This window comes from Euprymna scolopes, chromosome 46 (assembly GCF_053919585.1).
Source record: "Euprymna scolopes isolate OS-2025 chromosome 46, ASM5391958v1, whole genome shotgun sequence".
Lineage (NCBI taxonomy): Eukaryota > Metazoa > Mollusca > Cephalopoda > Sepiida > Sepiolidae > Euprymna > Euprymna scolopes.
In genome coordinates, this window is record NC_136527.1 from 215,493,677 (window position 1) to 215,519,783 (window position 26,107).

At 32.5% G+C, this 26,107-nt stretch overlaps 1 protein-coding gene across 1 annotated transcript in view; it reads right to left on the reverse strand.

The window, feature by feature from the left end:
• LOC145271055 (uncharacterized) overlaps positions 1 to 26,107 on the reverse strand; it is a 158,797-nt gene that overhangs the window by 2,735 nt on the left and 129,955 nt on the right. The window contains exons 7-9 of the mRNA XM_080126602.1: positions 22,020 to 22,087; positions 6,732 to 6,812; positions 3,861 to 3,941 (exon numbers count right to left, since the gene is read on the reverse strand). Coding sequence (XP_079982728.1) covers positions 3,861 to 3,941; positions 6,732 to 6,812; positions 22,020 to 22,087 — 230 coding nt within the window. The remainder of the gene's footprint in view (positions 1 to 3,860; positions 3,942 to 6,731; positions 6,813 to 22,019; positions 22,088 to 26,107) is intronic.

Sequence of the window (26,107 nt, forward strand, 5' to 3'; positions counted from 1 at the left end):
AGCAACTTTGTTCATGGAATCTGCGTTTAGATTTTGGCACAAATATAGAGTTGGAGGGGCAGTTGATGGTGGAGTTTTTTTTTTTTTTTTTTTTGTGAAAGTTTGGCAAGGGAGGACCATAGATTGGAGCTCAGGCGAGCACTTGCCATGAAAATAATGATAGAGCAGAGACAGGCTCGCAGTGTGTATTCTGCGGGAAAGACCTTACAGGGAACCTGGTTTTGAACTCTATTTAGGCAAGGTAGGGGGAGCCGAGGGGGTCCTGCCCAGATGTGGCAACAGTACTCCATTTTTTTTTTTATTATTCAATTTTCACCCTAAACAAGGCACAGTGCCACTTTGAAGTCGGGGCCTACTATCGGGGATATACGTTGCAGGGGTATTATTGTTACAGAAAAAAGGGCTGTCCCTTTTTTCTGTAAATAAGAAAACATTAGACAAGTGGAATATGAGATTAGGATAGACCGAGATTCGAACCTTGCAAGCCAGGTTTAGAAATAGATTTGGAATTAGAATGTTAGAATTTAGCTATTGTGAAATTCCGCTGTGGTGTAAATGGGGAAAGGGGAAAGAAGGAATCAAGTCTCTAGCCAAGGTCGCTGGAAAGATGGTGGGATCCTTCTTCCGCTCCAGAAGATATCTCACTACTGATGCAATTCTCTATCTATATAAAAGCCAAGTATGTCCAAGGATGGAATACTGTTGCCATATCTGGGCAGGAGCTGCTAAAAACAGCCTATCCTGCCTTGACAGAGTACAAAATAGACTTTGTGGCTTAGTGGGGGATGCCCTTTTCTCTACCCTGCAACCTCTCTCCCACAGAAGAGACGTTGCGAGCCTATCCTTGTTTTATCGTTACTTCCATGGCAGGTGCTCGTCTGAACTCCAATCTCTGGTCCCCCCCTCGTCAATCTTTCACGAAAAACACCCGTCTAGCTGAATCCACTGTGAAAAATTTCCCCCACTCTATATCTGTGCCTAAATCAAAACGCGGATTCCATGAACAAAGTTTCTTTCTTAGAACTGCACGCCTGTGGAACTCTGTTCCGTCTGCCTGCTTCCCACCAGACTACAACTTGGATGTCTTCAAGTCCAATGTTAACAAATTCCTAATGAACCGCCCCCTTAAGTAAACACTGCATCAAATCTCCACAGTAACGTAATGTACTTGCAATAACCCTTATCCCTGAGTGGCTTTCGGGCCTTAATAAGTGGTGAGCCCAATGTAAAAAAAACCCACACTTTTTTCACCGATATTTTTTTAAAGTTATCCTCTCCTTTCGATTTTCTAGCCTTACTTTAAACATGAGTCACTTCAGGTTTGGCGGTGGTCGTAACTGCAAAGACGTCAGTTTTTTTGCCCCGTTGTTTTCATCCTTCGCGTACGGGTTTGAGCCTGTCTTCCTATTACCACTTTTTTTTTTGCTCAACACCTACAAACACCCGGGCAACGCCGGGCTGAAATGCTAGTATATCTATAAAAGTGTGTCTGTGTGTTTGTATGTCAATTTTCAGTCTACAGACTCGAAATTTGATATACAGGGTACTGAGATTTTGGGAAAGTCATTGTAGTTCGTTTTCGGCCAGAAATTTTGCTGTTAAGGGATCAAAGTTCAACGATTTGACCTTTGAGAACTCTACCAAACTCCTCCGCCAATTTTGCGTTTAAACACTTGAAATTTTAGATATAGGTTCCTTGGACATGGATCTAACTTAATAACTTGATTTGAGCTCAAAACAATACATTTTAAGGGGACATAATAGGGATTAAAAAAAAAATTGACTGCTTTTTTTTTTGGCTCAACATACACCTCTAAACACCCGGGCAACGCCGGGCTGAAATGCTAGTATATATATATATATATATATATATATATATATATATATATATATATATATATATATATAATTTTAAATTAAATTTTATTTTTTTTATTCATCCAGCCTTGACAGATGTGTTTCAAATATTATCTCTTTTCTTTTAATGATTTGGAATTCATTCCATTTGCGCTTTTTTCCAAGGAACTCTGCCTTTTGGATGATTTTGGACCATTTGGAATTTACCCAGTGGATTGAAATTTTGGAGTCGACCGTTTCGGATTTTACCATTTTTGGATTTTTACCCTTCACCGGACTATCCATTCATGTGAAATCTTTTTATTATTTTTCTTTTGCCTCCTGTTCCCCTTACCTCACCCTTTTTTTTAACCAAGTAAGATCTTTGACTTACTTGTAGTTTCATTAAATACTTTTATATGCAAAATCCGGTCCTGCATTTTGCTAATTCCAGCCCTCTGATGAGAAGGAGAGTATTTCTTCGAAACTCCGCGGATTAAGGACTATCCACTTATCTTGTGCTTCCTTTTTTAAAATTATGTCTTTTAACATATTTTATTAATCATTTGTTCATATTATAAGCTCTATTTCCTTTTCGGTTTTATTGAGCTTTTACATCTGGCTGAGTTTATTTTACTTGTAAATATTAACTCTTTAATATTTATAATATATTTTAAGTTTACCATTTTGATTACCTTGGTAAACTTATTGTAATTTTTATTATATATATATATATATATATATATATATATATATATATATATATATATATATATATATAGATATATAGATAGATAGAAAGAGAGAGAGAAAGAGATGGAGAGGATGGAGAAAAAGAGTAATATCCTTTATTTTTTAAATCTTTTTTTATTCTACAATTCATATCAAATGTCTAAAAAGACGCTCAAAAATGGCTTCGATAAAAGAACAGTCTATAAAAAAATTCAATCATCAGCGCTCTTTGCCTCAAGGGTTCGATCCTCATACTTACCTACCAAGACTTTTTTTTATTTTAACCCCCCCCCTTCCGAGTTTTGATTTACCCAAAACTACACACACCTACAAACACCCAGGCACCGCCAGGTACCCCCCGCTAGTATTATATAAAGCTAGTATATATATATATATATATATATATATATATATATATATATATATATATATATATGGAAAGAAAGGGAGATAAGATAAGACAAAATAAAATAAAAAAAAAACATCTTACCAATCCAATCTCGCCTTCAGGAGGCCTCAAGTTTTGACAAGCTTCTGGGCTTGACCATTACTCCTGATCTTAAATGGAACACATACATCAAATCTGTTGCCAAGGCCGCTGGAAAAATGGTGGGATCTTTCTATCGATCCGGTAGATATCTCACTGCTGATGCTATTCTCTATCTATATAAGAGCCAGGTACGTCCAAGGATGGAATACTGTTGACACATCTGGGCAGGAGCTGCTAGAAAGGACTTGTCCTGCCTTGATAGAGTTCAAAATAGACTTCGTAGCCTCGTAGGAGATGTCCTTTTCTCTTCCTTGCAACCTCTATCTCACAGAAGAGATGTTGCGAGTTTGTCTCTGATGTATCGTTATTTTCATGGAAAGTGTTCGACTGAGCTTCAATCTATGGTCCCCCCCTCGCCAAACTTTCACAAGAAACACTCGTCTAGCTGTAAACACTATCAATAATTCCCCCCACTCTTTATCTGTGCATAAACCTAAACGTAGATTCCATGAACAAAGTTTCTTTCTTAGAACTGCACGCCTGTGGAATTGTCTTCCATTTTCCTGCTTTCCGGCTGACTACAATATGGTTTACTTCAAGTCTAACGTAAATAAGTTTTTGATGAGCCGTTCCATATAAGTTATCAAATTTACCGAATTTTCATTACTAATGATTACTATATTGTCCAATTTCTACTGTACACTCTTTAACCCTTATCCTTGAGTGGCCTCTTGGCCTTGATAATGTGGTGATGCCTATGTAAAAAAAAAAAGATAAGACAAAATAAAAAAAAACATCTTACCAATCCAATGGTCTTGATAAGCGATTCTTCGGAACTTCTGTCAACAGTCGGGAAAAACCAGGGTTCATTAATTTTCAAAGCCTAAAGAAATATGAATAAAAATAAAAATAATTTGTTTTGTGTGTGTGTGTGTGTGTGTGTGTTTGGCCGTGTGTGTGTTTGTGTTTGTGTGTGTGTTTGTGTATCTGTGTGTATGTGTTTGTGTGCGTGTTTGTGTGTGTGTTTGTGTGTGTATATTTATGTGTATCTGTGTGTATGTGTTTGTGTGTTTGTGTGTGTGTGTGTGTGTTTGTGTGCATATTTTTGTGTATCTGTGTTTGTGTGTGTTTATGTGTATCTGTCTGTATGTGTTTGTGTGCATGTTTGTGTGTGTGTTTGTGCATGTGTGTGTATCTGTGTGTATGTGTTTGTGTGTGCATGTGTTTGTGTGTGTATGTGTTTTGTATTTGTGTGTATGTGTGTGTTTGTGTTTTTGTGTGTGTGTGTTTGTGTGTGTTTCTGTGTGTATGTGTTTGTGTGTGTTTGTGTGTGTGTTTTATGTGTGTGTTTGTGTGTGTGTGTGTTTCTGTGTGTGTTTTGGTGTGTGTGTATCTGTGGGTATGTGCTTGTGTGTATATATGTGTGTGTTTGTGTTTGTCTGTGTGCTTTTGTGTGTGTATGCGTTTGTTTGTTTATTTTGCGTTTGTGTTTTGGTATGTGTGTATCTGTGTGTGAAAAAAATTTATATTGTATGTAATCGTTATGGAATAAAGTTCTAATTTTCCATTTTGTTTGTTTTTTTAAGTTTGTTTTATTTCATTTATACATTTTGTGTGTTTTTGTGTGTGTGTTTGTTTGTGTGTGTGTTAGTGTGTGTTTGTGTGTGTTTGTGAGTTTTTGTGTTAGTGTGGGTGTGTTTGTTTGTGTGTGTGTTAGTGTGTGTTTGTGTGTGTTAGTGTGTGTTTGTGTGTGTTTGTGAGTGTGTGTTAGTGTGGGTGTATGTGTGTATTTTTGTGTGTGTGTGTTAGTGTGTGCTTTTGTGAGTTTGTGTTTGTGTGTTAGTGTGGGTGTATGTGTGTGTGTGTTAATGTGTTTGTGTTAGTGTGTTTGTGCGTGTTTGTGTATGTTTTTGTGTGTTTGTGTGTGTGTGATTGTGTGTGTTTGTGTGTGTGTGTGTGTGTGTGTGTATGTGTTCATAGCACGAAACAATATATTTAAAAAAAATCTGTAAACTATCTTAATAACCATCAACGTTTGTTAAACTTCGGTCCTTGTATATACATATATATATATATATATATATATATATATATATATATATATATATATATATATATATATATATGAACAAATGATTAATAAAACATGTTAAAAGACATCTTGAAAAAGAGTTAAAAACATATTGAATTTTAAAAAAGGAAACACAAGATAAGTGGATAGTCCTTAATTCGCGGAGTTTCGAAGAAATACTCTCCTTCTCATCAGAGGGCAGGAATTAGCAAAATGCAGGATAGGATTTTGCATATAAAAGTATTTAATGAAACTACAAGTAAGTCACAGATCTTACTTGGTTAAAGAAAAAAGGGTAAGGTAAGGGTAACAGGAGGCAAAAGAAAAATGATAAAAAGATTTCACATGAATGGATAGTCCGGTGAAGGGTAAAAATCCAAAAATGGTAAAATCCAGCCTTGACAGACGTGTTTTTAAATATTCTCTCCAGTGCTTTTCTTTTAATGATTTGGAATTCATTCCATTTGCGCTTTTTTCCAAGGAACTCTGCCTTTTGGATTATTTTGACCATTTGGAATTTACCCATTGGATTGAAATTTTAAATTCGACCGTTTTGGAGAAAAGTAACTTATCTTGCCTTTGATAATATTTACTTGTTATATATTTGTTTTTTGACAACTTTTTCGAATCTATGTGTACAGTAATACAAACCCTAATTTACCTTTGCTAACATTTATTTGTTATATATTTTTTTGATGGGCACGTTTTCGTTTTGCTATCTTTAACTGCTGCAAAATATTCGCCGTGGAATTTCCGCAGGTCCCCTTGGTTAAAACGAATTATTTTAAAGGGTCAGAGAGAAACAGACGTGCTGTTGGTGCCGTCGGCAGCGGTGGTAGGGCGACATCCTTTACTGTTTCCATTCGCACGTCGTCGTCGTTCCCGCTTTATGTCTTTCGTTGACGAGCACAAAGGAGCCATAATGATTTGAAACTTTAATGTTTTTTTTTTGTTATTTTCATGTGAAGAAAACCCAACTTTCCAAAAAGGGGTATTTTGAATTGGAATGAAACTAAAAACGATTTCTCCTCCGCCTCTTTTTTTTTTAATATACTGCGATAGAATAAAACAGATACTACACTTTGAATTATTTGCTAATAATTTAAAAAAATATTTTCGTTAACAGATACTACACATTGATCGTTTTTTTATTTGATTTGATGTTTTTTATTTTTATTTATTTTTTTATTTATTTTATTTTTATTTATTTTTATTTAACATTTGATGTTTTTTATTAAGTTGTTAGGTGAAAGTACGGAATAGTTACAAAACGCCCTCCTCTCCCCATTTTAAGAACGACTTTCGGGATGCCACTCCCCCAATCTCTCCATGTTAAGAACGGCTTTCTAGGTTGGAAGGTGTTTTTTTTTTTTTCAGAAAGCCGTTCTTATCATGGAGAGATTGGAGGTGTAAATACTATGCTGGGGCAGCTTGTAAAATAAAAAATATCAAAGAAAACCCTAAAATTCTAACGATTCAAACTTTTTCGAATCTATGCGTACAGTAATACAAACCCACAAAATGCTCTTCCCTCCCCATGTTAAGAATGGCTTTCTACAAAAATTCTAACGATTCAATTAGTCCCAAATTAGTAGTACGTACCTGTATATCGAGGGCGTCAGCATATTCAGCTTCTTCTTCGTTCTCATAAACGTTTTTTCCATGCGAACCAGGAGAGTGAACCTTCAGAGAAAAAGAAAAGAAGCAAACAATAAAAAAAAAAAATAATTCATATTCGCTCTGTACTGACATGCAGAAGTTCAAATGGATGGTCACGTTCAATGCCGCCAAGACTAAACTAGTTTCATTCAATAATTACAAGAAACATTCTCTACCACCTATAGCAATGGCCAATGACTCTTTATCTGAGAGTACATCTTTCAAGCTTCTTGGCCTAACGTTCACAGGAAACATGAGTTGGAACAATTACATCGAGGGCATTGCTAGGGCCGCTGCAAAGAAGGTAGGCTCTCTCTACCATGCTAGAAAACTACTAACACCTGAAAGTATCCTGTACCTCTATAAGTCAACCATTCGCCCATGTATGGAGTATTGCTGTCATATTTGGGCTGGTGCATCTGCTGCTAGTCTCTCGCTCCTTGACAAGGTTCAAAAGAGAGTCGCAAACCTGATAGGTCCTGAACTGTCTTCTAAGCTTCAGCCTCTGTCACATCAACGAAATGTTGCATCCCTCTGCCTGTTCTACAAGTACTTTAACGGTCAATGCTCTGACGAACTGCAAGCACTTGTGCCCCCTCGATGTAAATACCTTCGACAAACCTGACAAGCAGCTAAATCCCACCCCTTCACAGTAGAGATCCCTAGATGTAAGAAAGCCTTCTACTCCAGTAGTTTCTTCCCCAGAACTGCTAGACTTTGGAATTCCGGGTCTCTGCTTCCTCAACTGTACTGACATGCAGAAGTTCAAGTGCAACGTGAACCGACATCTTGATGCCCAACTCCCTACACAGTACCCCTGATGCCCATGTCCCTGATAGTAGCCCGCTCCACCAACAAAGTGGCAATATGCCTTGTTTAGGGTGAAAATGTAATTAAAAAAAAATGCATCGGTCTAGAAGGATTTCTTGGTGTTTGTTAACAAACGAATTGTTTGGATTTAAACAAGGGAGGTCATTCGGTGCTTATTAAGACAAGGTCAACAGATCGATTTAAATAAAAAAAAAATGTCGTTTTAAGTAAAAACAATATTACGTACTTAATTGTCATGTCGAAAATAGTAATATATCCAAAAATTACGAGTAGAACAACTGCAATGTTTGTTTCTTTTTACCTGAACGAGAACAACCACTCCTTCTCCATAATTTTTATTTCGGAATAAATCCCCCAACGTTCACATTTTTTAAGCAAAAACAATATTACATACATTGTCATGTCGAAAATAGTAATATATTAAAAAATTACGAAAATTCAGTGAGTAGAAAGTTATTAGGTTTGTATTACTGTACACATAGATTCGAAAAAGTTGTCAAAAAAAAAAACAAATATATAACAAATAAATGTTACCAAAGGCAAGATAAGTTACTTTTCTACCTAACTGGATATTTGTTTTTGGCGTTTTTATTCAATGTAACATGTTTATTCAGCTCGAAAAATATACAGTGTTTACCGATGTATTTTAAAATTGCAAATGGCGCCCGACTCTTTCTTTGACATGGTAAGTTTGAGAAAAGGAGTGAAAGATATAAAATATGCAAAGTACTGTTAAAAACCCACCGAATATATGTCACCCTATGTAACAGTAGCATATATTGAGTGAGTTTCTAACAGTATTTTGTATGGTTTTTTATTTATGACCTCTTTTCCCAAACTTACCTTGTCAAAGAGAAAGTGGGGCACTATTTTTAATTTTCTAATACATCGGTAAACACTGTTTTTCGAGCTGAATAAACATGTTACATTAAATAAAAACACTAAAACCATATCCAGTTAGATAGAAAAGTAACTTATCTTGCCTTTGATAACATTTATTTGTTATATATTTGGTTTTAACAACTTTTTCGAATCTATGTGTACAGTAATACAAGCCTCAAAATATTTTTCGTTTTGAGTTTTGTAAAATAAAGAAAAAAAGAAACTGGGCTTGCAATTGAAGGGAGGTAACTCTTTTCGGAAAACTGAAAATTTTTAGCCAATTTAGCAAAACTTATTTTATTTTTCGCTAATTGTCTTGGAAAACTGTTTTCGATTAATAATTTTCTATTTCGTCGTTTTTCATAATTTTTGGATATTTTAATAACTGCGACATGATACTATTAGCTGTACTTGAAATTCAAATTTCGCTACAATAAGAAACTAATAAAATTAATCTGCTTATATCATTAATATATAAATTTTTTTCAATGACATAAGCACATTTTTTTTGTACATTAATATGATGATGTCATTAATATATAAATTTTTTTCAATGACATAAGCACATTTTTTTGTACATTAATATGCTTATGTCATTAATATATAAATTTTTTTTCAATGACATAAGCACATTTGTTTTGTACATTAATATGCTTATGTCATTAATATACACTTTTTTTCAATGACATAAAAGCACCTTTTTTATACATTTATATGCTTATGTCATTAATATATAAATTTTTTTCAATGACATAAGCACATTTGTTTTGTACATTAATATGCTTATGTCATTAATATATAAATTTTTTTCAATGACATAAGCACATTTGTTTTGTACATTAATATGCTTATGTCATGAATATATAAATTTTTTTCAATGACATAAGCACATTTTTTTTGTACATTAATATGCTTATGTCATTAATATATAAATTTTTTTTCAATGACATAAAAGCACATTTTTTATACATTTATATGCTTATGTCATTAATATATAAATTTTTTTCAATGACATAAGCACATTTTTTTTGTACATTAATATGCTTATGTCATTAATATATAAATTTTTTTCAATGACATAAGCACATTTGTTTTGTACATTAATATGCTTATGTCATTAATATATAAATTTTTTTCAATGACATAAGCACATTTTTTTTGTACATTAATATGCTTATGTCATTAATATATAAATTTTTTTTCAATGACATAAAAGCACATTTTTTATACATTAATATGCTTATGTCATGAATATATAAATTTTTTTCAATGACATAAGCACATTTTTTTTTTGTACATTAATATGCTTATGTCATTAATATATACATTTTTTTCAATGACATAAGCACATTTGTTTTGTACATTAATATGCTTATGTCATTAATATATACATTTTTTTCAATGACATAAGCACATTTTTTATACATTTATATGCTTATGTCATTAATATATAAATTTTTTCAATGACATAAGCACATTTGTTTTTTACATTAATATGCTTATGTCATTAATATATAAATTTTTTTCAATGACATAAGCACATTTTTTTGTACATTAATATGCTTATGTCATTAATATATAAATTTTTTTCAATGACATAAGCACATTTTTTTGTACATTAATATGCTTATGTCATTAATATATAAATTTTTTTTCAATGACATAAGCACATTTGTTTTGTACATTAATATGCTTATGTCATTAATATATAAATTTTTTTCAATGACATAAGCACATTTTTTTGTACATTAATATGCTTATGTCATTAATATATAAATTTTTTTTCAATGACATAAGCACATTTGTTTTGTACATTAATATGCTTATGTTATTAATATATAAATTTTTTCAATGACATAAGCACATTTTTTTTGTACATTAATATGCTTATGTCATTAATATATACATTTTTTCAATGACATAAGCACATTTGTTTTTTACATTAATATGCTTATGTCATTAATATATAATTTTTTTCAATGACATAAGCACATTTGTTTTGTACATTAATATGCTTATGTCATTAATATATAAATTTTTTTCAATGACATAAGCACATTTGTTTTTTACATTAATATTCTTATGTCATTAATATATACATTTTTTTCAATGACATAAGCACATTTTTTTTGTACATTAATATGCTTATGTCATCAATATATATATATTTTTCAATGACATAAGCACATTTTTTTTTGTACATTAATATGCTTATGTCATTAATATATAAATTTTTTTCAATGACATAAGCACATTTGTTTTGTACATTAATATGCTTATGTCATTAATATATAAATTTTTTTCAATGAAATAAAAGCACATTTTTTATACATTAATATGCTTATGTCATTAATATATAAATTTTTTTCAATGACATAAGCACATTTGTTTTGTACATTAATATGCTTATGTCATTAATATATAATTTTTTTTCAATGACATAAAAGCACATTTTTTATACATTTATATGCTTATGTCATTAATATATAAATTTTTTTCAATGACATAAGCACATTTGTTTTGTACATTAATATGCTTGTGTCATGAATATATAAATTTTTTTCAATGACATAAGCACATTTTTTTTGTACATTAATATGCTTATGTCATTAATATATAAATTTTTTTCAATGACATAAGCACATTTGTTTTGTACATTAATATGCTTATGTCATGAATATATAATTTTTTTTCAATGACATAAGCACATTTTTTTTGTACATTAATATGATGATGTCATTAATATATAAATTCTTTCAATGACATAAGCACATTTGTTTTGTACATTAATATGCTTATGTTATTAATATATAAATTTTTTCAATGACATAAGCACATTTGTTTTGTACATTAATATGCTTATGTCATTAATATATACATTTTTTCAATGACATAAGCACATTTGTTTTTTACATTAATATGCTTATGTCATTAATATATAATTTTTTTCAATGACATAAGCACATTTGTTTTGTACATTAATATGCTTATGTCATTAATATATAAATTTTTTTCAATGACATAAGCACATTTGTTTTTTACATTAATATGCTTATGTCATTAATATATAATTTTTTTTCAATGACATAAGCACATTTTTTTGTACATTAATATGCTTATGTCATTGCAAAAATAATACATACATATCTCTCAAGGTATTTTTTTACATAAGGTCACCTTCACAATTTTCTTTAAAATAACAACTTGGATAGGTTTTTGACTACGATGAATAAGAAAATCTCATTTAAATTTTGCAGGGACAAGTAGTTTTTGAGATATAAAAACCTGTATTATGCACTGTAATTCACTGATGGCCATGTTTGTATGCACATGCTATAAAAAAATCTACTTCTCTGCGATCAGGTCCTGGATATTACCTTAAACTATATCCAGTGGTGAGGCCCCAGCTTGCGGGTTTGGGGAGTGTGGAGCCACCTTTTAATTGCCATCGTTACCGGTGGAGCTCTCTGCCGCTTGCCTGTTTCTCACCTGGCTGCGGCTTGGACATCTTCAGGTCCAATGTGGACGGGCTCCTGACGGAGTGGTAGTACCTGTTAGGGTCCCAACTATGGGTTAAACAGAAACCGACTTGAAAACAACAAATATATTCTATTAAAAAACTTTTCTTCAAAGTGTTTGGATTCTGCATTAAATAACCCGAAAAGGGTTGATATGCCGTAAAACAAAAACAACCAACCAACCAACCAACCAACCAACCAACCATCCATCGGATCCGATGATGACGATTTTGTTTTGAATCGGAAGGAAACCCTAAATTGCGAGTTTTAATGAAGACTAGTAGGGGGGGCACCCGACGTTGCCCGGGTGTTTGGAGGTGTGTGTGTTGTTGCGGGGGAGGGGGGGTAGATCAAAACGACCCAGTTTTAAAAAAATAGACAAAAAAAAAAAAAAGGTCCACTCTGACCCGGAGTGGTAGTACCTGTTAGGGTCCCAACTATGGGTTAAACAGAAACCGACTTGAAAACAACAAATATATTCTATTAAAAAATCAAAACGACCCAGTTTTAAAAAAATAGACAAAAAAAAAAAAAATTATTTAAAAGAAATCTGAAAATTTACCATTAATGAGATTTCTCACTGTTTTTGATTTAAAATAATTTTTAAATAAAACATAATTTTCATCTTCACAAATTATTTTCTACTTTAGACAAAATAAACAACCAACAACAAAAAAAAAAAACGCTATATACAATTACCTACAACTGATACATGTTTTTAGTAGTTATCAGTTTCCTTAAATCGATTAAACAATTTCTCACATTAATTCTGACATGAATGACTCTCGCAAAATGTTCATATATATAGAAGAAATTATAGAGAAAATCTGTCAACCATTTTGTTTTTACTAATATTTGAATTATATTGTGTCCGAGATTGGTACATTTGCTAATGATACAACACTCATGAATGAAAAACTGATGTGCATAAATTTAAGACTATATCAAGGCCCGGAAGCCACTCAGGGATAAGGGTTATTGCAAGTACATTACGTTAGTGTGGAGATTTGATGAAATGTTTACATGAGGGGGCGATTCATTCGGAATTTGTTAACATTGGACTTGAAGATATCCAAGTTGTAGTCCAGAGGGAAGCAGGCAGATGGAACAGAGTTCCACAGGCGTGCAGTTCTAAGAAAGAAGCTTTGTTCATAGAATCCATGTTTTGATTTAGGCACAGATATAGAGTGGGGGAAATTTTTGACAGTGGATTCAGCTAATGAATACAAATTAAATAATATATATATATATATATATATATATATATATATATATATATATATATATACACACCATTAAAATTGCCATAGAAAACTGTAGATTTTTTTATAATTAAATCTCTACTTATATATATATATATTTTTTTTTTTTACACGGTGGTCACCACTTATCAAGGCCCGGAAGCCACTCAGGGATAAGGGTTATTGCAAGTACATTATGTTAGTGTGGAGATTTGAGAAAGTGTTTACTTAAGAGGGCGGTTCATTAGGAATTTGTTAATGTTAGACTTGAAGACATCCAGGTTGTAGTCAGGTTGGAAGCAGGCAGACGGAACAGAGTTCCACAGGCGTGCAGTTCTAAGAAAGAAGCTTTGTTCATGGAATCCACGTTTTGATTTAGGCACAGATATAGAGTGGGGGAAATTTTTGACAGTGGATTCAGCTAGACGGGTGTTTTTCGTGAAAGATTGGCGGGGGGGGGGGACCAGAGATTGGAGTTCAGACGAGCACCTGCCATGGAAATAACGATAAAACAAGGATAGGCTCGCAACGTCTCTTCTGTAGGAGAGAGGTTGCAGGGAAGAGAAAAGGGCATCCCCCACTAAGCCACAAAGTCTATTTTGTACTCTGTCAAGGCAGGATAGGCTGTTTTTAGCAGCTCCTGCCCAGATATAGCAGATGGGAACACCTTGAAGATTGAAAATACAAGGGACATACTTCATAATGTGTTTACAATATATATTAATGTACATTTGATTGTTTATTTTTGTTTCATTATTTTGTAAAATATGTCTTAATAATAATAACAGAGGTCCAAGGATAGACCCCTGGGGCACTCCCACATTTATCTCATATTGTTTAGATGTACGACCGTCGAGGACAATCTGGATTTTTCTCTTATGTAAGAAGGATTAAATTATGCCAAGGAAATAACGATAAAACAAGGATAGGCTTGCAATGTTTCTTCTGTGGGAGAGAGGTTGCAGGGTAGAGAAAAGGGCATCCACCACTAAGCCACAAAATCTATTTTGTACTCTGTCAAGGCAGGATAGGCTGTTTTTAGCAGCTCCTTCCCAGATATGGCAGCAGTATTCCATCCTTGGACGTACTTGGCTTTTATATAGATAGAGAATTGCATCAGTAGTGAGATATCTTCTGGAGCGGTAGAAGGATCCCACCATCTTTCCAGCGACCTTGGCAACTGACTTGATGTACGTGTTTCATTTCAGATCAGGAGTAAAGGTCAAACCCAGAAGCTTGTCAAAACATGGGGCCTCTTCCATTCAATTGATACCAGATGAGGATCAGAGTGTTGATGATGTAAAGATAGGAGTTTGGAATATAACATCTTCGTTTAATAAATAAATAAATAAAAAACAAACAACAAAAAGTCGGTTGACCATCATCATCATCATCATCATCATACTCGCTATTTTCCCCTCCCGTGATTTACGTGATTTTTAGAATATAACATCTTCGTTTGATTGCCGACATAAGTGCCAATCTGAATAAAGCACAAAACATTTGTAACAATTTTGTTAACTATTCTGTTCCAACACCTGAAAAGCACATAAAAAAAACCCGAACCTAAAATTTAACGCAATAAAAATAATTCCAACGATTAATTGAACTTACCTTTATGTAAAAAGAAAAAAATGAAATTAATCAAACTAATAAAATTGTAATTGAAGATTTTAAAATATTTAATTAAAGTTTCCCCTTGGCGAATTAAATTCTTTTGCAAACCAAAACAAAAAAAAAAAAAGGAAGAGTTACGAAGGGAGATAATCCAATATAAAATGAACAAGGGAGATAATTCATTAAGGAAGATTATTCAATATGAAAAAAGCAAGGGAGATAATATAAAATGAACAAGTCAGATAAAAATAAAAAATCAATAACCAAGGGAAATAATTCAACAAAAATAAAACAAGGGAGATAATCGAACAACCCAACCTTCCCATACGCACACATATGTTCGTCTTTCCCGACATGGGTAGGATTCAAAAACTGTTCTCTTTTTCGTACGATCTATGACTTTTTCTTTTCTTGCATTTTTACTTCAATATCCTGAAGATGTCCTCTGAAATAAGGACGAAACGTTGATTATTTTAATAATTTCATTCGGTTTTTCTATTTTTCTCAAAACAATATATATATATATATATATATATATATATATATATATATATATATATATATATATATATAAGCTGTGTGTGTGTGTGTGTGTGTGTGTGTGTGTGTGTGTGCTCCTATATGGTTGACTATTATAGAAAACTGATCCCATATAATGATAGAAGATTTATCGAGACACAGGAATGGATATGTTTGATCTGGCAGAACGGTGGTTCATTAAAATTGTGGGGTCTGCGTTCGCGCCTGCTCCACAAAGTGTGGAAATAAAAAATTAAAAAAGGACGTTTACAAGTGTTTTTGATATAGATGTACATAAGAATACTTTGATAAGTATGTTTTAACTTAAATAGGGATGGTATAATAAAATTGTGGGGTCTGCGTTCGCGCCTGGCCTCCATAGAATGGAAATAGGCACAAACTTTAATAAAGACTTTTCATATCTATTTGCGTAAGTATACTTTGATAATTATGTTTCAGTTTGAAGAAATATGGTATAATAAAATTATGGGGTGTTCGTTCGCGCCTGAACTCCATAGAATGGAAATATGTCACAAAGTTTAACAAGGTTTTTTAATATAGATCCACAGAATATTGTGATAAGTGTTTCAGTGTGAACAGGTATGGTATAATAAATTATGGGGTTTATCTATTTTATTTTTACTTTCATCATATTTTGCTTTGGTTTGATACCCCCAAATTCGAAGCTATCTCTTTGCAACCCTTCCTTTTCATAACTTATCATACTTTAATAAATCAGAGTCCATTTTCTGTAGGCTGTTTTTGAACCCAGTCAAAAGCGGGTACTTTTGCTAGTATATATATAAAAGTGAACGTGTCTGTGTGTGTGTTTGTGTACATTTTCCTATGCAATAACTCTGTCAATTTTAAGTGTACAGACTCGAAATTTGATATACAGGGTACTGAGATTTGGGAAAATCTTTGTAATCTGTTTTCGGCCAGAAATTTGGCTGTTTAGGGTGAAAGTTCAACGATTTGACCTTTGAGAACTCTACTAAACTCCTTCGCCAATTTTGGGTCTAAACGCTTGAAATTTTAGATATAGGTTCTTTGGACATGGATCTAACTTAATAACTAAAGGTGAGCCCCCAAAAATAAATCTGAAGGGGGCATAATAGGGGTCAAAATTTTAAAAAAAATTTGATCGCTGTGGTTTCTACCAAATTACTCAGACATTTTGAAATTTTACATAAAGGGTATTCAGAGATAGGGCAAGCGTTTTAATCAGTTTTCGTCGAAAACCTTTAGTTACCAATATATAAATGTATGTATGTATGTCTGTTTGCATGTGTGCCTAAAACTTTCGACAGAGACGACGGATTTTACCAAAATCAGTATCATTTTGAAGTTCGATATTTCAGATGACAGATATCGAAAACTTGGATAAAAACATTAATATCTTCACCTTCAACTAGGCACTGGGCAACAGGGGGGGGGCGCTTTTTTCACCGATATTTTTAAAAGTCATCCTCTCCTGGAAACCTGTTTGAATTTATTCATTTAACTATTGACAGCAATAAAAGTTAATTCTGCTGCTCTATGTGACCTAATTAATGAGGTCAAATAGAAGTCACGCGGTTAACTTTTGCGTTTGGGTTTGTTTACCAAACTTTGACTGGTTTTTTCCCCAAAAAACGTTGGGGAGGGGGAAACCAGCTCCCCATTGTTCAGATTGAATAGCAATTGTCTGATATAAGGAGATCAAAGCTGATTGCTTCTGGACATTTCCCGGCGCAATGCCGAGAACTCACGGATTGAATTCAATCCGTGAGTTCTTTGATCTCCTTATATCAGGCAATTGCTATTCAATCTGAACAATGGGGAGCTGGTTTATACTGAATAGCAATTGTCTGATATAAGGAGATCAAAGTTTTTCACTGTATTCATACTAAAAACCAGGGGACAGAGTGAAATAGCGCGAATCTCATAAAAGTCGACATAAATAAATCTAGAGACGATGCGCGTTCCCAAATCCGTTTGAATTTATTTAATTACTTGGCTTTGGCAGGTGCACGTTTTAATCACTTAATGAGATCAACTTTTGACTGCTGGGTATCATTTAGTGCAGAACGTTTTTTTTTTCTTTTCCAAGATGTTGGGGGTAGGGGGAAACAGCTCCGCTTGTCGAAATTGAATAACAATCGTCTTTTGATATAAGCAAATAATATTTCCACATTGAGTAAAGCTGAGACCAGAAAATACCATTAGTGTCGCTTTTATTATACGAAAAAGCTTAACCCACATGCTGCGATCGACAAATGTTGAATATTTATCTTCCCAAAGTCGAGCAAATTAAATAGACAGGCGAGCTCTGTTGTTAACTCGGAGATATTACGATTTATATGTGATATAAAAAGTTTTAAGAAGTTCTGAACCGACCGACCGCTTCTCTGAAAACCACATACAAACATACATACATTTTCGCTTTTATATTTATAAATCAAATGTTGAATATTTATCTTCCCAAAGTCGAGCAAATTAAATAGACAGGCGAGCTCTGTTGTTAACTCGGAGATATTACGATTTATATGTGATATAAAAAGTTGTAAGAAGTTGTGAACCGACCGCCCACTTCTCTGAAAACCACATACAAACATACATACATTTTCGCTTTTCTATATATCTATAAAAGTGAACGTGTCTGTCTGTCTGTCTGTCTGTCTGTCTGTGTACGTTTCCCTACGCAATAACTCTGTCAATTTTTAGTTTATAGACTCGAAATTTGAAATACCAGGTACTGAGATTTGGGAAAATCGATGTGACGGGTGTCAGCCAGAAATTTGGCTGTTAAGGGGTCACATTTCAACGATTTGACCTTTAAGAACTCTATCAAACTCCTCCGACAATTTTGGGTCTAGACACTTGAAATTTTAGATATAGGTTCCTTGAACCTGGATCTAATTTAATAAAGTTATTTGAGCCCGAAACTATAAATTTTAAGGGGTCATAATAGGGGTCAAATTAAAAAAAAATTTACTCTTTTTTTTTTTTTGCTCAGCATACACCTCCAAACACCCGGGCAACGCCGGGCTGAAATGCTAGTATATATATATATATATTGTTTAAACGTACGAAAGAGCTTTACTCAAAGTAAATTTGTCTAGCATAAATGAGAAAAATTCTTTCAAATGTTTCCACAGAACTCTACCATAATATTAAGCACTCTGGTAATTACTTTTCCAGAAAATTTTGGATCGCATAACAGAAATTTGTATTTTTCAAATAACTCCAAAGATGAACTCATACATTGAGCACTCTTAAAGGACATTTCTCTGCTATAAATGACAAATGTTTTCAAAACTTAATACAAAGCTTCGAAAAATGAGCTGATATTATTACAGGTCACTTTTATTCAAACATCTATAAACGAGCGTTATATAAGAGTGCCCAATAAGACATAGAGCAATAAAGACATTTTATTTAGATTCTTACTTAATAAATACACTTTAAATAGTGCTCAACATTAGACAGAGCTGATATTATAAAGCGTTTATTTTATTACAGGATAAATAACATTAAGATTTAACTAGAGTTATATAAGAGTGCTCATAAGACATAGAGCAATAAACACATTTTATTTAGATTTTTACTTAATAAATACACTTTAAATAGGGCTAAATAGGTTCCTTGAACCTGGATCTAATTTAATAAAGTGATTTGAGCCCGAAACTATAAATTTTAAGGGGTCATAATCGGGGTCAAATTAAAAAAAAATTTACTCTTTTTTTTTTTGCTCAGCATACACCTCCAAACACCCGGGCAACGCCGGGCTGAAATGCTAGTATATCTATAAAAGTGAACGTGTCTGTCTGTCTGTCTGTCTGTATGTATGTCTGTGTACATTTCCCTACGCAATAACTCTGTCAATTTTTAGTCTATAGACTCGAAATTTGAAATACCGGGTACTGAGATTTGGGAAAATCGATGTGACGGGTGTCAGCCAGAAATTTGGCTGTTAAGGGGTCAAATTTCAACGATTTGACCTTTAAGAACTCTACCAAACTCCTCCGACAATTTTGGGTCTAGACACTTGAAATTTTAGATATAGGTTCCTTGAACCTGGATCTAACTTAATAAAGTGATTTGAGCCCGAAACTATAAATTTTAAGGGGTCATAATAGGGGTCAAATAAAAAAAAAAATTTACTCTTTTTTTTTTTTTGCTCAGCATACACCTCCAAACACCCGGGCAACGCCGGGCTGAAATGCTAGTATATATATATATATATTGTTTAAACGTACGAAAGAGCTTTACTCAAAGTAAATTTGTCTAGCATAAATGAGAAAAATTCTTTCAAATGTTTCCACAGAACTCTACCATAATATTAAGCACTCTGGTAATTACTTTTCCAGAAAATTTTGGATCGCATAACAGAAATTTGTATTTTTCAAATAACTCCAAAGATGAACTCATACATTGAGCACTCTTAAAGGACATTTCTCTGCTATAAATGACAAATGTTTTCAAAACTTAATACAAAGCTTCGAAAAATGAGCTGATATTATTACAGGTCACTTTTATTCAAACATCTATAAACGAGCGTTATATAAGAGTGCCCAATAAGACATAGAGCAATAAAGACATTTTATTTAGATTCTTACTTAATAAATACACTTTAAATAGTGCTCAACATTAGACAGAGCTGATATTATAAAGCGTTTATTTTATTACAGGATAAATAACATTAAGATTTAACTAGAGTTATATAAGAGTGCTCATAAGACATAGAGCAATAAACACATTTTATTTAGATTTTTACTTAATAAATACACTTTAAATAGGGCTAAATAGGTTCCTTGAACCTGGATCTAATTTAATAAAGTGATTTGAGCCCGAAACTATAAATTTTAAGGGGTCATAATCGGGGTCAAATTAAAAAAAAATTTACTCTTTTTTTTTTTGCTCAGCATACACCTCCAAACACCCGGGCAACGCCGGGCTGAAATGCTAGTATATCTATAAAAGTGAACGTGTCTGTCTGTCTGTCTGTCTGTATGTATGTCTGTGTACATTTCCCTACGCAATAACTCTGTCAATTTTTAGTCTATAGACTCGAAATTTGAAATACCGGGTACTGAGATTTGGGAAAATCGATGTGACGGGTGTCAGCCAGAAATTTGGCTGTTAAGGGGTCAAATTTCAACGATTTGACCTTTAAGAACTCTACCAAACTCCTCCGACAATTTTGGGTCTAGACACTTGAAATTTTAGATATAGGTTCCTTGAACCTGGATCTAACTTAATAAAGTGATTTGAGCCCGAAACTATAAATTTTAAGGGGTCATAATAGGGGTCAAATAAAAAAAAAAATTTACTCTTTTTTTTTTTTTGCTCAGCATACACCTCCAAACACCCGGGCAACGCCGGGCTGAAATGCTAGTATATATATATATATATTGTTTAAACGTACGAAAGAGCTTTACTCAAAGTAAATTTGTCTAGCATAAATGAGAAAAATTCTTTCAAATGTTTCCACAGAACTCTACCATAATATTAAGCACTCTGGTAATTACTTTTCCAGAAAATTTTGGATCGCATAACAGAAATTTGTATTTTTCAAATAACTCCAAAGATGAACTCATACATTGAGCACTCTTAAAGGACATTTCTCTGCTATAAATGACAAATGTTTTCAAAACTTAATACAAAGCTTCGAAAAATGAGCTGATATTATTACAGGTTACTTTTATTCAAACATCTATAAACGAGCGGTATATAAGAGTGCTCAATAAGACATAGAGCAATAAAGACATTTTATTTAGATTTTTACTTAATAAATACACTTTAAATAGTGCTCAACATTAGACAGAGCTGATATTATAAAACGTTTATTTTATTACAGGATAAATAAACATTAAGATTTAACTAGAGTTATATAAGAGTGCTCATAAGACATAGAGCAATAAACACATTTTATTTAGATTTTTACTTAATAAATACACTTTAAATAGGGCTAAATAGGTTCCTTGAACCTGGATCTAATTTAATAAAGTGATTTGAGCCCGAAACTATAAATTTTAAGGGGTCATAATCGGGGTCAAATTAAAAAAAAATTTACTCTTTTTTTTTTTTTTGCTCAGCATACACCTCCAAACACCCGGGCAACGCCGGGCTGAAATGCTAGTATATCTATAAAAGTGAACGTGTCTGTCTGTCTGTCTGTCTGTGTACATTTCCCTACGCAATAACTCTGTCAATTTTTAGTCTATAGACTCGAAATTTGAAATACCGGGTACTGAGATTTGGGAAAATCGATGTGACGGGTGTCAGCCAGAAATTTGGCTGTTAAGGGGTCAAATTTCAACGATTTGATCTTTAAGAACTCTACCAAACTCCTCCGACAATTTTGGGTCTAGACACTTGAAATTTTAGATATAGGTTCCTTGAACCTGGATCTAACTTAATAAAGTGATTTGAGTCCGAAACTATAAATTTTAAGGGGTCATAATAGGGGTCAAATTAAAAAAAAATTTACTCTTTTTTTTTTTTTTTGCTCAGCATACACCTCCAAACACCCGGGCAACGCCGGGCTGAAATGCTAGTATATATATATATATATATATACTATAAGCTCTTTCGTTTAAACAATATATATATTAAAAAAAAAAAAGAAAAAATCTTACTGGAGAATCTTGGAATCTATGTTTGACATCTTCGATTCGCACGACACTGTCTGACATCCGACGTCCAGCTGCAAAAGAGAAACTATTATTATTATTGTGTTACAATAACAGAAGCCTGTTCTGTAGAGTGAGTAAAATATGAAATAGGATAGTTAAGGATTCGAACTTGCGAAGCTAGATTTAGAATTGAGAATAATCATAAATTATTGGAAAAGGAATGCAATGATGAAATTTGTTTCTGTGAAAACTAAAATAAAATAAATTGAAATTGTAAACATATGCTGACGACACTACCATTTTAAGAAAATATTAACTTACTATTACGTGTTAAGAAAAAGCAAAAGATGTTGTTTAATGATTGTGCATTCTAAAAAACTGTTTTACTATAATGCCAATGTAGGTAAAAATGCATTAACGGATACATTTATATTTCAATTTTATATGGTTTATTAATATTATCACTTTGTTCTAGCTGGGGATGGGATATCCTACCAAATACCAAACATTCACCCACTATCATACATTCCAACTGAGAGATCGTTTTAAGATTCTAATCACCTCTCTAACTGCAAGTGTTTGTATCTCTCTTGCACTTGGTATACCGGATTGTAAACATATGCTGACGACACTACCATTTTAAGAAAATATTAACTTACTATTACGTGTTAAGAAAAAGCAAAAGATGTTGTTTAATGATTGTGCATTCTAAAAAACTGTTTTACTATAATGCCAATGTAGGTAAAAATGCATTAACGGATACATTTATATTTCAATTTTATATGGTTTATTAATATTACCATTTTGTTCTAGCTGGGGATGGGATATCCTACCAAATACCAAACATTCACCCACTATCATACATTCCAACTGAGAGATCTTTTTAAGATTCTAATCACCTCTCTAACTGCAAGTGTTTGTATCTCTCTTGCACTTGGTATACCGGATTGTAAACATATGCTGACGACACTACCATTTTAAGAAAATATTAACTTACTATTAACTGTTAAGAAAAAGCAAAAGATGTTGTTTAATGATTGTGCATTCTAAAAAACTCTTTTACTATAATGCCAATGTAGGTAAAAATGCATTAACGGATACATTTATATTTCAATTTTATATGGTTTATTAATATTATCACTTTGTTCTAGCTGGGGATGGGATATCCTACCAAATACCAAACATTCACCCACTATCATACATTCCAACTGAGAGATCTTTTTAAGATTCTAATCACCTCTCTAACTGCAAGTGTTTGTATCTCTCTTGCACTTGGTATACCGGATTGTAAACATATGCTGACGACACTACCATTTTAAGAAAATATTAACTTACTATTAACTGTTAAGAAAAAGCAAAAGATGTTGTTTAATGATTGTGCATTCTAAAAAATTGTTTTACTATAATGCCAATGTAGGTAAAAATGCATTAACGGATACATTTATATTTCAATTTTATATGGTTTATTAATATTATCACTTTGTTCTAGCTGGGGATGGGATATCCTACCAAATACCAAACATTCACCCACTATCATACATTCCAACTGAGAGATCTTTTTAAGATTCTAATCACCTCTCTAACTGCAAGTGTTTGTATCTCTCTTGCACTTGGTATACCGGATTGTAAACATATGCTGACGACACTACCATTTTAAGAAAATATTAACTTACTATTAACTGTTAAGAAAAAGCAAAAGATGTTGTTTAATGATTGTGCATTCTAAAAAACTGTTTTACTATAATGCCAATGTAGGTAAAAATGCATTAACGGATACATTTATATTTCAATTTTATATGGTTTATTAATATTATCACTTTGTTCTAGCTGGGGATGGGATATCCTACCAAATACCAAACATTCACCCACTATCATACATTCCAACTGAGAGATCTTTTTAAGATTCTAATCACCTCTCTAACTGCAAGTGTTTGTATCTCTCTTGCACTTGGTATACCGGATTGTAAACATATGCTGACGACACTACCATTTTAAGAAAATATTAACTTACTATTAACTGTTAAGAAAAAGCAAAAGATGTTGTTTAATGATTGTGCATTCTAAAAAACTGTTTTACTATAATGCCAATGCAGGTAAAAATGCATTAACGGATACATTTATATTTCAATTTTATATGGTTTATTAATATTATCACTTTGTTCTAGCTGGGGATGGGATATCCTACCAAATACCAAACATTCACCCACTATCATACATTCCAACTGAGAGATCTTTTTAAGATTCTAATCACCTCTCCAACTGCAAGTGTTTGTATCTCTCTTGCACTTGGTATACCGGATTGTAAACATATGCTGACGACACTACCATTTTAAGAAAATATTAACTTACTATTAACTGTTAAGAAAAAGCAAAAGATGTTGTTTAATGATTGTGCATTCTAAAAAACTGTTTTACTATAATGCCAATGTAGGTAAAAATGCATTAACGGATACATTTATATTTCAATTTTATATGGTTTATTAATATTATCACTTTGTTCTAGCTGAGGATGGGATATCCTACCAAATACCAAACATTCACCCACTATCATACATTCCAACTGAGAGATCTTTTTAAGATTCTAATCACCTCTCTAACTGCAAGTGTTTGTATCTCTCTTTCACTTGGTATACCGGATTGTAAACATATGCTGACGACACTACCATTTTAAGAAAATATTAACTTACTATTAAGTGTTAAAAAAAAGAAAAAGATGTTGTTTAATGATTGTGCATTCTAAAAAACTCTTTTACTATAATGCCAATGTAGGTAAAAATGCATTAACGGATACATTTATATTTCAATTTTATATGGTTTATTAATATTATCACTTTGTTCTAGCTGAGGATGGGATATCCTACCAAATACCAAACATTCACCCACTATCATACATTCCAACTGAGAGATCTTTTTAAGATTCTAATCACCTCTCTAACTGCAAGTGTTTGTATCTCTCTTTCACTTGGTATACCGGATTGTAAACATATGCTGACGACACTACCATTTTAAGAAAATATTAACTTACTATTAAGTGTTAAAAAAAAGAAAAAGATGTTGTTTAATGATTGTGCATTCTAAAAAACTCTTTTACTATAATGCCAATGTAGGTAAAAATGCATTAACGGATACATTTATATTTCAATTTTATATGGTTTATTAATATTATCACTTTGTTCTAGCTGGGGATGGGATATCCTACCAAATACCAAACATTCACCCACTATCATACATTCCAACTGAGAGATCTTTTTAAGATTCTAATCACCTCTCTAACTGCAAGTGTTTGTATCTCTCTTGCACTTGGTATACCGGATTGTAAACATATGCTGACGACACTACCATTTTAAGAAAATATTAACTTACTATTAAGTGTTAAAAAAAAGCAAAAGATGCTGTTTAATGATTGTGCATTCTAAAAAACTGTTTTACTATAATGCCAATGTAGGTAAAAATGCATTAACGGATACATTTATATTTCAATTTTATATGGTTTATTAATATTATCACTTTGTTCTAGCTGGGGATGGGATATCCTACCAAATACCAAACATTCACCCACTATCATACATTCCAACTGAGAGATCTTTTTAAGATTCTAATCACCTCTCTAACTGCAAGTGTTTGTATCTCTCTTGCACTTGGTATACCGGATTGTAAACATATGCTGACGACACTACCATTTTAAGAAAATATTAACTTACTATTAAGTGTTAAAAAAAAGCAAAAGATGCTGTTTAATGATTGTGCATTCTAAAAAACTGTTTTACTATAATGCCAATGTAGGTAAAAATGCATTAACGGATACATTTATATTTCAATTTTATATGGTTTATTAATATTATCACTTTGTTCTAGCTGGGGATGGGATATCCTACCAAATACCAAACATTCACCCACTATCATACATTCCAACTGAGAGATCTTTTTAAGATTCTAATCACCTCTCTAACTGCAAGTGTTTGTATCTCTCTTGCACTTGGTATACCGGATTGTAAACATATGCTGACGACACTACCATTTTAAGAAAATATTAACTTACTATTAAGTGTTAAAAAAAAGCAAAAGATGCTGTTTAATGATTGTGCATTCTA